Raw genomic sequence first — 12,886 nt, 5'->3', positions numbered from 1 at the left:
CAAACGAGTCTTCGAACGTCATCAGTCACGTGATTCGCCCTAAACGATACGCGCTTCACCAAAAACTTCCGGGATACTCGGCACACGCTCCGATGCCTCGGCACGTTACGACGACCCATTACTAGTATTAGCTGCAAAAGGTGGAATGTAGCACAGCATTATGTCAACAAGCCGCGAAGCTAATTTATACATTACCAGCAGGTCTACGGAATTGAGTTTGGTTACATTTCTTATCACTAGAAAACAATGTAGTTAAGAATTGAGCAGTTTGTATGCCCACGTTGCAGGGTGATGCTAGTAACGGTTACGCTAGCTTGAAACTTATGGCTAAGTTAACCAGTCCAACTTGCCACGTTTACGTTGGGCTTGCCTTGGACTTATTATCTAAAATACCAACGTTAATGTTATTTTACGCCTATAAAGCGCAGCTGGTATATACAAATACATGATAATGTTGGTTTATAGCCGATTAAATCGTTTCCTTTAGCTTTAGCTGGCAGTAAGGTAGCGTGGCCGAGTGGTCTAAGGCGCTGGATTTAGGCTCCAGTCATTTCGATGGCGTGGGTTCGAATCCCACCGCTGCCAGATATTTTTTTATATATGAAATAGATTACTGGTAATAAACAACATCACTCATGCAACTGGAAGTAAAAAGGCTTTTCATAAAGAAAAACCCTTATTCTACTCCTTTTGCAATTTTCCACCCGAGTCCCCACACAGCAGAGACTGTCATCTTGTGGCTAAATAGTTACTACATCATGAAGTGTCTTGTCTCTGTAACTACCGGTATACATTTCCATGACAAACAAAAGACACAACTGTCAACAGATGCATATATTTCTAAGTAATAAAAGGAAAAAACCTCTCTCTTGAATTGTCTATTCTAACTATGGCAGTAAATGTTGTCAGGTCATAGGACCATATCTTTCATAGTGTGAGGATAATAAGATAACTTGTTTTTGTGACTTAAAAAAAATATTCATACAAATTCCCAGAAGGTGGTGAAATTCTTGTGAAGTATCCCAATTAAAAAAAACGAACAGGGTTGGTTGAGGGAACCCTAGTTCACAGTCAACTGTTGTCCTTCCTCATTTCTCTCTAAGATATAAAATATACCCCAGAAAATACTTTGAAAAAGGATAGACAATTTTGACAGTGGGTTCTTGAATTTATTGAATAAGAAATACTGAATTGAATGAAATTAAATATATTATATATAGACTTCCATTCTCTAAGGTGACTGCAGTGGATTGACATCTTTCGACCTTTTAGATGTGTGCTTATACATTTTCTATGATCAGTGTTTGTACACATCATCTTGTGTAGAGAGGTTTCACTGGGCCCTCGTTTTTTCCTTTAAGAACTGAGAAGCCACAAATTGCATTTTCTGGATGGCCAGCTGGGTATCTTCAGGGGATATCCCCAGATGCCATACGGCCCGGACTGAGTTTGCATAATGGGGGTACATTTTAACAATTATCCCTTGCCCCAGGGCAGCCTCCTCTCCCTCGCCGACTTGACCCATGCGGGCACAGAACTCAGAGGGACCTAAACTGGGCTCCTGTAGTCGGAAACGTAGGATGTTTGTCTCCACGGCAGCCATGTCTACAGCGAATAGTGTTGGGTCACAGCTGAGCAGAGCTGGAAGAGAGGTGAAGAAAGCCAAGAGAAGAAGTTAAGGGCCGGACTATGAGTTAATGATTTAATTTTTATAGCCAGAAATAAAAGTAACACACCTTGAGCAAAGGTTTTTGCATTGCGGTGATCCTCCTCCAGTCTTCCTACCATCTGCAGTAGAGACATCTTTCCAGCTGCTGCTATTATACCAGCCTGTCGCATCCCCCCACCCAGGGCTTTACGGCACCGCACTGCCCGGGATATAAAGTCTTGGGGTCCAGCTAGAATCGTCCCGACCGGGGCACCCAAACCCTGGTACACACCGTAATGGGAACATGAATCATTGAATCATTTGTTCTTGCATTAATCTGAGGCTGTATGGATTGCACAGAAGCGTAACTGTTCTGACTATGTAATGTGCAATTTATGTGGCCTGCGTCTCATTGATATGCACTTTGTTTACATGTGGATTGTTGTTGTTTTAATTCTTTCTATTTATGGATCTTTATTGATATCTATAGTTGTCAGAGTCGGTGTCCAAGAAAAGATTCCCCAAGGGGACATCAAAGTGAAATTGAATAGAATTCAGTTTAGTTTTATTTAGTTTTTCTCTATGTTCCGACTCTGCTTTTCTGGTTAATTCTATATATGTTTGTGTTTGTGCAGTCCCACCTTGGAGAGGCACACGCTGACGGTGTGTGTGTGCTGCAGTATGGTGGATGGAGGCACCCCCAGGGCCACAGCAGCATTCATCAGCCGGGCTCCGTCCATGTGAACTGACAGACCATATCTATCCGCTAAAGCAAGGACCTTTGGAGATGGAAAAAAAACATTGAAGAGCTACTGGAAGACAAGTAAAGAGTACACACACACACACACACACACCTCTTGCAGGAAGTTCAGCGGCAGCACTCGTCCTCCCTGTATGTTCTGTGTGTTCTCCACGCATATGAGGCGCGAGCGGGGGTAGTGGGGGTCGGGGTAACCGTGGCGGATCTTGGATTCGAGCTGCTCCAAGTCAAACGTCCCGTCGGGGAGCGTGTCCACAGTGGTGGCGTGGACACCAGCCAGCTACACAAACACACATTGAACAAACTGTAAGTGATGATAAGGTGAGAGGTGCACAGGGCCCCTGCCACGTGTCTGCTGCTCTGTCAAACTCACCTGTGCGCTCCCTCCTTGCTCGTAGATGTGCAAATGGGACAAATCGCCCACAATCATCTCGTCGCCTCGCTCCCTGCAGTGCACCATCACTGTGTAATGAAATATGTGTGCACATCATGTTACCATCAATTTGAACTATTTGAACTTTGAAAGAGGGTCCGGCCAATAAATACACGGCTCACCTGCAATGAGGTTACTCATGGTTCCAGTTGGGACAAACAGTGCAGCCTCCATCTGGAACATATCAGCAGCTATTTTCTGTAACTCTGTAAGAAATTCAGGCAAATACTGTGAAATATAGGAGGCATTAACCAAGTAAATATGCAGGTGTGATTCATGTAGATTGAACATAAGGGGATGTTTGAGCTGTATGTTCTGATGTAAAGCAGAGTGGAGGAACCAGTTATGCAGCAGCGCGACTTGACTTACAACTGAATCTGGAATGACCCACTAGCAAGCCTTTTCCTAACCCTGATATGATGCTGCTGCTTTTTGGCTTTTTCTAACAGGCCTGAAACTAGTTTAACCTGTTAACATTCCACGGCCCGGTACCGGGCCGTTTTGACGTTTGGACCTCATCAAAACCTTTTTGCAAATTAATTTCGGGCCGTTTTGACGTTTGGACCTCATCAAAACCTTTTTGCAAATTAATTTCGGGCCGTTTTGACGTTTGGACCTCATCAAAACCTTTTTGCAAATTAATTTCGGGCCGTTTTGACGTTTGGACCTCATCAAAACCTTTTTGCAAATTAATTTCGGTAAACACCTTTCACATTTGACACATATTTGGAAAGCTTAAAGTCTTATTATTTGATTGAAATAAACCATGTAAAGATACAACCACAACTGCAGATACAATATATGCCTTTGTAATAAAAACTATGAATAACAAAACAGCCGAAACTCACCGATAAAGCCATACAGTAGTCCACAGAGCAATAATATTCCAGCAGAAACCCTCTGGTCATATTGGCAAAAGTTCACACAAACTGACCAAGTAAAGTTGTTTGTCTAAAAAACGTGATAACATCCATAAATCCACACAGACTGCTGTCTCGCCTTCGCAACAAGCCGGATAATGTGTACAATAATGCGCATATTCTCCGTCATAACTTAGGTTGCGTTCCGAATCGCATACTTTCTACTATATAGTATGTAGAAAAAAGATTTAGGATGTCCCGATTCTTGTGGCCAGATTTAGGATGGTTAGAATACCCGGATGGTCTACTTCATGCGGCCAAGATTGTTAGTGTTTTTTTTTTTTTTTTTTTTTTTTTTTTTTTAAATTCTTTATTATTATAAAGAACAACATTTACACAATTCAAAAAGGCATATCACATTCGTATTCCTATCATATAAACAAACCAAGCGAGATCAACACACTTTACATAAAAGAAAATAGCATACAAAACAAAATAAAACAAAAAACAAAACAAAACATCAACACAAGTGATCAATCAGGAATCAGGGCACACAAATATTCACAAAAAAGTTGGGCTCCTTTCATTTTACACAGTTTAATTGTTTTTTTATATAATATTAATTCGTTATAAAATGCAACAAAAACGGGGGAAGTTTTTTGAAATCGACATTTATGAATAAAATAGTTTGCCAATAAAATTAAATTATTATTTCCAAATTGAGTTTCTTTGTTTTCCATTTTTAGACCAAATCTTATTTTTTCATACGTCAAAATAGGGATATCTTTCTCATTATAACTTATCCAGTACTGAAACCTATTCCAGAAAGTTTGGGTTGCATTACAAAGAAAAAAGAGATGTTCTACAGTTTCAATATCGGAATTACAGAAAGTACATACATTCAAATCAAGATTAAATCTTTGATTCAAGAAGTCATTACATGGATAAATCTCATACAACATTTTAAAATGGACTTCTTTCACTTTGGGAGGAACTGGAAAGGACAGGTAATTGGTTCTTATCTTTTTTATATCATGTTTAGTAAATTTCTGGAATATATGTTTTCTCTTAAGTGGTGAAGGGAAGCAGATTGAGTTAAGGGCAGTTCTTATAAATTTATTGTTACATTTTTTATCTGGAAAATTTTCTCCCTCTATGAATAATGAAGGCTCTTGTGGAATGATCACAGAGTAGGTTAGCATGCCTTTGGTTAAAAGGATCATAGCTTGTGGTATTGCCTTAATTACCACTTTGTATTGCTTTTCAGTACAAACCAAATTATATTTCACAATGAAAGAATTATATGTTAAGATATCACCATTACTATCCAACAAATGACAAATTGACCAGATACCTTTCTCCATCCATTCCTTGTAAAAAAAAGATTTTCTCCTAATTAGAATACATCTGTTATTCCATATTGGGACAGTATGTGGAGTAAAATTATGCTTGTATATGAGTTTCCAGTAAAGGAGAGCCTGACGATGAAAAGCTGATAACTTGACTGGTAATTTGGAAATATCAAAGTCGCATCTTAATAAGAAATCAATGTTACCAAAATTCCCGAAGATCTTAGATGGGAAATCAAACCAAAAACTATGACCTTTTCTAATAAAATTTTGTAACCATTTTAATTTGATGGTACCATTCATAGGATCAAAGTCAATGACATTTAGACCACCATCTTCAGCAGATTTAACTATATCGCTTTTTCTTATATAATGATATTTATTCTTCCATACAAAATTGAAGTTATCTTGATTAATTTTCTTGATTAGTTTGTCAGGTATTTCCAAAGAGAATGCAGGGTAAATTAATCTGGATAAACTTTGCATTTTAGTAAGTAAAATGCGTCCAAAAATGGATAAATCTCTCTGAAGCCAACTGTTGAGAATAGTTTTATTGTTTTTAATATTACTTTCTATATTCAATGTCTCTCTTACTTTTTTATCTTTTGTGACTATAATACCTAAATATTTGACTTCACTTTTAAATGGGATATTATATACAGTACTTAAAGGATGATCATGGATGCTTAACATTTCACATTTCTTCATATTTAATTTCAAGCCAGATGCTTTGGAAAATAAGGATATTTCTTTTAATGCTGCTGGAATTTGTGCGGTATTTTTCAAAAATAAAGTGGTGTCATCTGCCAGTTGACTTATAACCAATGAATTTCCCATTACATTTAATGGTTGGACATTTTGACAATTTTTTACATGAATTGCCAATAACTCAACAACAAGGATAAACAATAAAGGCGAGGTTGGACAACCTTGACGAATACCTCTTTTTATGTCAAAACGCCCTGTTGTTCCAAATGGCAGGGAAACTGAACTATTAATGCCATTATATAGTAGGTTAACTATATTAATGAACTTTTCTCCAAAACCAAAATACTCCAGTGTTTTTATAATAAAAGAATGTTCAACTGAATCAAAAGCTTTGTAAAAGTCCAAAAAAAGAATCACTCCATCATCTTCAATGAGATGTCTATAGTCCAATAAATCTAATACCAATCTTATATTATTATGTATGGATCTATCCCTGAGAAAACCAGATTGGGTGTCAGATATAATATGCGTCAAACCATCCTTTAATCTCTCAGCAATCACATGTGTAAACAATTTATAGTCAGTATTCAATAAGGTGATAGGGCGAAGATTGTCAATGTATCTCTTATCTTTACCTGGTTTGGGGATGAGAGTTATAAGTCCCTGTTTCATCGTAGGTGTAAGTGTCCCATTTCTCAAAATTTCATTTATGGCATCAAATAAGAAGCTTTTAATTTCCTCCCAAAAATGTTTATAAAAATTAGAAGTCAAACCGTCTTGACCTGGTGCCTTTCCTACTGCTATTCTCTTGACTGCTTCATCTAATTCTGATATTCTGATCTCGGACTCACACATTGCTTTAAAAGCTAAATCTATCTGGGGGACATGTGACTTTATATTTTCTAGAAAAATATCTGAGTCAAAGGTGGAAAACTCTGAAGAATAAAGTTTGGAGTAGAATTTATAAATTTCTTCAGATATCTTTCTTTGATCTGTACATTCAATATCATTGACCATTAATGTATTTATCACCTTTCTCTCCTGTCTCCTTTTCTCTAAACCACTAAAATAAGAAGTATTTTTTTCCCCTTCCTCTACCCATTTAGCCCGAGATCTAACATAAGCACCTTGGGCCTTTTTGATATATAAATTATCTAACTTGTTTTGTAGGCTTATGAAGTTACTTTTATCAGCATCAGATATTACAGTCTTGTTACAACAATCACTTATGTCCTGCACCAATTGAACTTCATATTGTTTTTGTTGTCTATTTTTTGCTTTACTATATTGTATCGAGAACTCTCTTACCTTAAATTTAAAATACTCCCATCTGCTGCTACAACTTTGTATACTCATGTCATTTTTTATTTCTCCTATTAAGTTTCTAACAACTCTAATAAACTCCTCATCTTTTAAAAGATCAGCATTAAATTTCCAATAATCTTTTTTATACTTAGTCCTATTCTCTGGGTTTAATGTGAGATGAATCACACAGTGATCTGTTAGAGGGGCACTACTAATAGACACATTTGAAACATATTTTGTAATTTCAGGAGTTGCCAACCACAAATCTATCCTAGATTTACAGTTACCATTTGGTTTGTTCCATGAAAATTGACTGACATCTGGATTTCTATCCCTCCAAATATCCGTTAAACTGTTGGAGTTACAAAAATCAAATAAAATAGGGTTCCATTGGTTAGTACTATATTTAGAAGGCCATCTATCTTGCCATTCATCGGGTGTCAAGTTTAGATCCCCACCGATCAAAATAAGCTCAGAATGATACATTTGTTTATATTCAATAATAACATCAGTCACTTCTGATAACAACAATTTGTTTTGATTACCGTTATTAAAACCATAGATATTTATCAAAATAACAAATTCCCCTTCAACATTTAACACAACAGCTAGCCAATGACCGAACTCGTCAGCTTTAAAGGTGATTACCTTCCCAGGGCATCTATTGAAACATATGGCTACACCGCCAGAACGATTAGAACCGTGACTGAATAGGATTTTTTCACCCCACTGGTTTGACCAGAAGGTGGCATCATCGTTGCAGGCATGAGTCTCTTGTAAAAAAGTGCAGTGGGCTTTTTGTCCCTTACAAAATAAAAATACTGCTTTCCTCTTCACATTGTCCCTTAGACCCCTTGTGTTCAAAGAAATAAAAGATAAACTTGTTTTTACCATAAATAAAGTAAAATACTGCTGTAAAAAAGTAAATAATAGTTCAGCAGTGTATGCAAATATAGGCTACTGTTAAAGTGCTCTCTAAATTAGCTTTAGAAGTAGAAAAAAGAAGAAGTGGGTAATCCTCTTACATTCAAAAAAATATATATATACCCCTACCTTTTAAATTATATATTCAAAAGCCTGTCCATGTCACGTCATATTATTTACTCTTTAGCATAGATGCGGCGACCATTTATGAAAGCAAATGGACCGCGGAAATATGCTTTCTCACCAGCCTTTCTTGCTTGCAGAATCTGCGGCCAAAGTTTTTCCCTTTCCAACTTGTCTTCTCTGGTCAGATCCTCGGTGAACCGTATTTTTGCAGCCTCGCAGACCTGCGACTTCTTAGTCATTCTCCAAATGCCGTCTCTGTGCTGGCGCTTGGTAAACTGTACAATCACCTGGCGCGTCCTGTTCTCCTCCATCCTCCCCAGGCGGTGTACAGTGTCAACGTAGTCGTCCATGTTCCGGGACCATTCTGGAGCGATGTCTCCGAGCAGACGAATCACATCTTGCCTGATGTTTTCCTCCATCTTCTCTCGCATTCCCTTTATTCTCAGGTTCCATCGTCTTTTGTATCGGTCTTGTTCTCTGGACCGTTCCGTGAGCTCGTCAACTTCTTTTCGTAGGACGGATACCTTGGTTTCCAAAACAGCGACCTTTTCCTTGCACTCCTTTACCTCTTCAGCGTTGAACTCGATTGATCTTGTTATGTTAGCAATCATCACTGCATTTTGGGTCATCTTGGTATTAATCTCCGCCATTTTAATTTCTTGGGTGTCGAATCTAGAATGAAGTGCTAGAATTGCCTCCATCACATCAGTGGCAGATGGATTTTGTTTAGAGATTTTTCTGGTGTGAGCACCTTTGGATGGAGTCAGTGGTGGGGAGTCGCTCATCTCGTCGAGGCTTCGTTTCTCACCGCTAGCTGTTAGCTCCACATCCATGGCATAGTCGTGTTCTCTCTGAGAAGATGTAGCTTCTGTGCTATTTGCATCGTCTTCATGCGATTTTCGGTTAATTTCTAGCTTCTTCGGTTGTTTGGACATGGTCAGACAGTCAATTAAGATTTTTTAGCCGGGGTATATGATCAAAAAACTCACTTTGAGGAACTTTCCCACATGTGCTCTAAATAGTCACAACCGCTTAGTCCGCCATCTTGCCGGAACTCCGTCAAGATTGTTAGTGTTGAAAAGTGCATCCTATTTGGGCGATTCTGACCCACAATCCAGTGCGCACGTGAAGTGACGTAACATCGACGAAGCCTATAGGTCCATGTTATGAAAACAAACGGGGATGCGACGGATATAAAAGCAAGAGGCAAGATCAAGGCGCAATGTTATGATGAAATAAGAGAGAAAAGTATGTCCCAATAGTATGTCTACTGCATCCTAACTAGATTCTTTTTATCGTCGGATGTAGTATGTAGAATAGAAAAAAGAAAGAGTATGCGATTCGGAACGCAACCTTAGTTTTTTCATGTATTCGCGGCCGGAGGATCGTCTGTTTACCCCCACTTCCTTCTTGTTTGATTGACACCTTACTTGAGCCAATCGGAGCTTCCTAGGCTGGTCCCCAGCTTTCTATAGCCAATGACAGTCAGTGTTTACAGGAAAAGCCCGCCTAAATTTTTCCGGGTACGGACTGAGCCAATCGGGACTTATCTAGTGGATGACTGGCATTTCAAATAGCCAATGAGATATAATTTTCTCAATAATACGGAAGTCATGCATGCTGGACCAACGTAACCAGCCAGAAACGGAGAAAATAATGGAAAATAGCTCAAAGCAAAATACCTGTTGGAGTAATGACTTAGAATATTGGCAAAACGGTCTTTTTTCAGAAATGCCTAGACATTCCTTTGGAAAAACGTGTATAAAACGTTCATTTTTTGAGGCTATTTTATCTAATTTGAACTCTGATTAGATAAGGCTTCTGGCTGTTAGCATATTGGGTTTTCCAGTTCACCAGGGCCTCCTGCAGCAAACAGCAGGACAGTTTTCAAACAAATATTCAGGCGAACATACATTTTTGTAGTAATTTAGGGTGTTTCCCACTGTCATTACTCAATACCAGTTTCATTTACAGTTATTTTGACTGACCAGGCAACATATCCAGAGTGTTACCTTTTAAAAGAGACCATCCCTATGTGTGTGCTCCAAATGGTTTAAAAATAGCTCACACTTGAATTTTGTTATGCTATTTTTAGGCGTTTCAGGCAAAAATGGACGGAATGTTAAGGGGTTAACAGCATTCCATTATTCAAAAGTTAAATTTTTTGAAAAACTTATTTGGAATAGCCTTATGTGCAAAAATAAGTCAGGTCGTCATTTGTCCTTGGTCACTTTAATAAACCGGCTCGGTTCTGACCGTTAACTGTCGGGTCTTCTCCCATCACGTCATCTCCCACCTCGGCCTCCGCCATGGCCTGTCGCATCGCCGGCCCGGGCTTGGTCACCGTGTCGCTGCGGAGGTCCACCACCCGAACGTTGGCCCCCACACCCGGACCGGTGCGGCTGGCTTTCCCGGAGTTGTAGTATCCCCGCGAGTGGCTCCGTCCAAGCACGGCGGCTGCATCTCGTGCCCTGCTCGGTTTGCATGAAGCGACTACACTATGGTTCAAATATTTAGACAGAACTCTGCAAGAAAAAGTTTTCAAAGACATGATGCTCCTCTTACAACTATGCTCATTGGGGATGTGATAGTATTGAACTTTGGAAGGTTCGTATGGTTTGACTACGAATCGATAATCATTGACTGCAAGGATAGTTAATGGATTACCTATGCACCAACATGCACAAAGCAATGTGGACCAGAAGGGGGCGACATTATACCAACAAAGCTTATAAAGTATCCTACATGATACGACTAGGGGTCGCTGCACATTTCATACTTCACATTGCAAACAAAATAATACACTGTCTGCAGTTATAATCATAAAGTACCAGAATTAAACCAACTTCTGTATGGTTGATCACTTTACTCTCTATCACGGCTGCAATTAAGGATCATTTAAGTACATACTCATTTCTCAGTTACACTCTCAATGTAACAATTATCATGAAGTTTAACAAAAATTTAAAAAATTAAAATAAAATTGTAATAAAATAAAAAGAATAAAAAACAAGGGAAACAATCTATTTGTGTAATTTTCTAATTATTGTTGACACAGATCATCTTGCGCTATTACACTGTACCATCTTCAATCACAATATGTCATATTTAATTTTGAGTACGCTTTAAATGTAGCCCTTGGCATGTCCCACCCCAGTGACTGAGGCATGCGTGTGCGTCAGTGTCCCTTTGTGCATCTTTGTGTGTGCCTGTCTGTTCCTGTTCTGGTGTGTATGATGTGTTTACACTAAGTTGTGGTCCCGAATGCTCTGAAATAACTTGTGACACCCACAGATTCTTCATGGGTCACAAACCTGCTTTTGGCTTGACCTTTATGCCCCTACGCTGAGCTGTGAAGCTAATTCTACCTGGCTGTCACCAATCATACATTTAGCTGGCTGGTGTGGAGAGCAAAGAAAGGACACACATATACAGTATACACACGACACATGGCATGTTGGGGCTGTGGCTCAGGCCCAAAACTCAACCGGTTATATCCAGCCATATCCACTATTATTTTTATCAACAATAAAGCGCTAATGTCTCTTGGACTGAGTCAATATTTGGAGGTGAAGCCTTGTGGGAATTTATCTAGCGAGGTCTGAGATTAGGCTACGAGGGAGGGTGTTCTCAATACAAAACAACTCGCTCCTCCCTCCAACACTTTTTCTTTCTGACCGTACAACTACATTTACAAACACCATGTCCCTCCCTCCCCTCCCTCCCCTTTCTACGTTCTCCCACTCCTATGCATACCCATGCTGTCTTGCCTGATTTTAATCACTCAATAAAAGTCACAGTGTGTGTTATCGGGACCACACTGTGCTGTAGTTAAGGTTGATATTGCCGGTAAGAGAAACGACCTTTATGAGCCATAACAAGTTGTCATTAAAAGTCATTAGCAAGCATCACCCTCATAAAGAAGGCCACAGTCTGTCTGGAGAGCCCCACACAGGCCGTAGACAGGAGCGAGGTAAAGATGTGTCTGTAGGCAAGACAGAGCAGCGATGGATAAGTGCGATAAGGAGTTTTATTCCGGGATTACTGTTAACAGTGTAACCTCACACTTTTTGTCCGTGTGTGTGTGTGTGTGAGAGAGAGAGAGAGAGAGTACGGACTTTGTGTTTCCAGCATTCCTTGCCTTGCCCGTGGCGTGGAGGGGGAGAGTGGCGTTTTGGAGAAAATATTGAATTAGAGAAAAAGAGGCAGAGAGGGAGAAATGAAGGAGAGGGAGAAATATTGACTCCTTCTGGGAAGGAGCGAGACGGCAACGCCTTTCCAATAACCATAAACCCACTGGGCTGAAAATAGACGGGCCGAATGAATAAACGAATGTGTTCATCCCACATGAGCTCTTCTCTTTCACAGAGTGAAGGGAATGGAGGTGACCCCCCTCCTTCCTTCTTCTCTCTCTCTCTCTCCTCTTTCACTGAGGCCATCATTTCTTCACCATGACGAGAGATATTAACCGGAACAAAACAGGTGTTTATGGGAAGCCTTCCCTCAAATGAGGTTTCTCATACACACACAAAGACAGGCATTCACACAAATACACACACACACACACCCACTCACAAAGACAGGCATGCACACAAACACACACACACACACACACACACACATACACACAAAGAGAGGCACTCACACAAACAAACAAACACACACACAACACACAAACACACATACACACACACTTCCCTGCAGAATGCAAAGGTGTCGACATCAGTGCCTGCAAATCATGAGTAACATCTGTTTCACATTTCACACTATCCC

The 12,886-nt window shown here is 39.6% G+C and overlaps 1 protein-coding gene across 2 annotated transcripts; it reads right to left on the bottom strand.

Annotated features, from left to right (window-relative positions):
- Positions 1 to 1,163: 1,163 nt before the first annotated feature.
- On the bottom strand, positions 1,164 to 10,686 carry tha1 (threonine aldolase 1). Of its 2 annotated transcripts, none has more exons than XM_080049207.1 (7): positions 10,370 to 10,686; positions 2,964 to 3,047; positions 2,782 to 2,870; positions 2,503 to 2,688; positions 2,290 to 2,427; positions 1,737 to 1,929; positions 1,164 to 1,641 (listed from the first exon to the last, which is right to left on the bottom strand). In XM_080049207.1, exons 1-7 carry the CDS (start codon positions 10,662 to 10,664, stop codon positions 1,334 to 1,336), a joined length of 1,293 nt encoding a protein of 430 aa, XP_079905333.1. In that variant the 5' UTR covers positions 10,665 to 10,686; the 3' UTR covers positions 1,164 to 1,333. The 2 variants fall into 2 exon arrangements, with proteins under 2 accessions (XP_079905333.1, XP_079905332.1); XM_080049206.1 differs by lacking the exon at positions 10,370 to 10,686 and adding an exon at positions 8,232 to 9,189.
- Positions 10,687 to 12,886: the final 2,200 nt, after the last annotated feature.

This window comes from Ammodytes marinus (genome assembly GCF_949987685.1).
Source record: "Ammodytes marinus genome assembly, chromosome: 20".
Taxonomy (NCBI): Eukaryota; Metazoa; Chordata; class Actinopteri; order Uranoscopiformes; family Ammodytidae; genus Ammodytes; species Ammodytes marinus.
This window is presented reverse-complemented; position numbering and strand designations above follow the sequence as displayed.

Excerpts from the sequence above, each read along its gene's own strand:
- tha1 (XM_080049206.1), bottom strand. The coding sequence starts at position 9,048 with ATGTCCAAACAACCGAAGAAGCTAGAAATTAACCGAAAATCGCATGAA. Across the intron at positions 3,048-8,231 it reads TCTGCAAGCAAGAAAGGCTG|AGTTACAGAAAATAGCTGCT; the intron begins GTGAGAAAGCAT and ends AATTTCTTACAG. Across the intron at positions 1,930-2,289 it reads TCAGCGTGTGCCTCTCCAAG|GGTTTGGGTGCCCCGGTCGG; the intron begins GTGGGACTGCAC and ends GGTGTGTACCAG.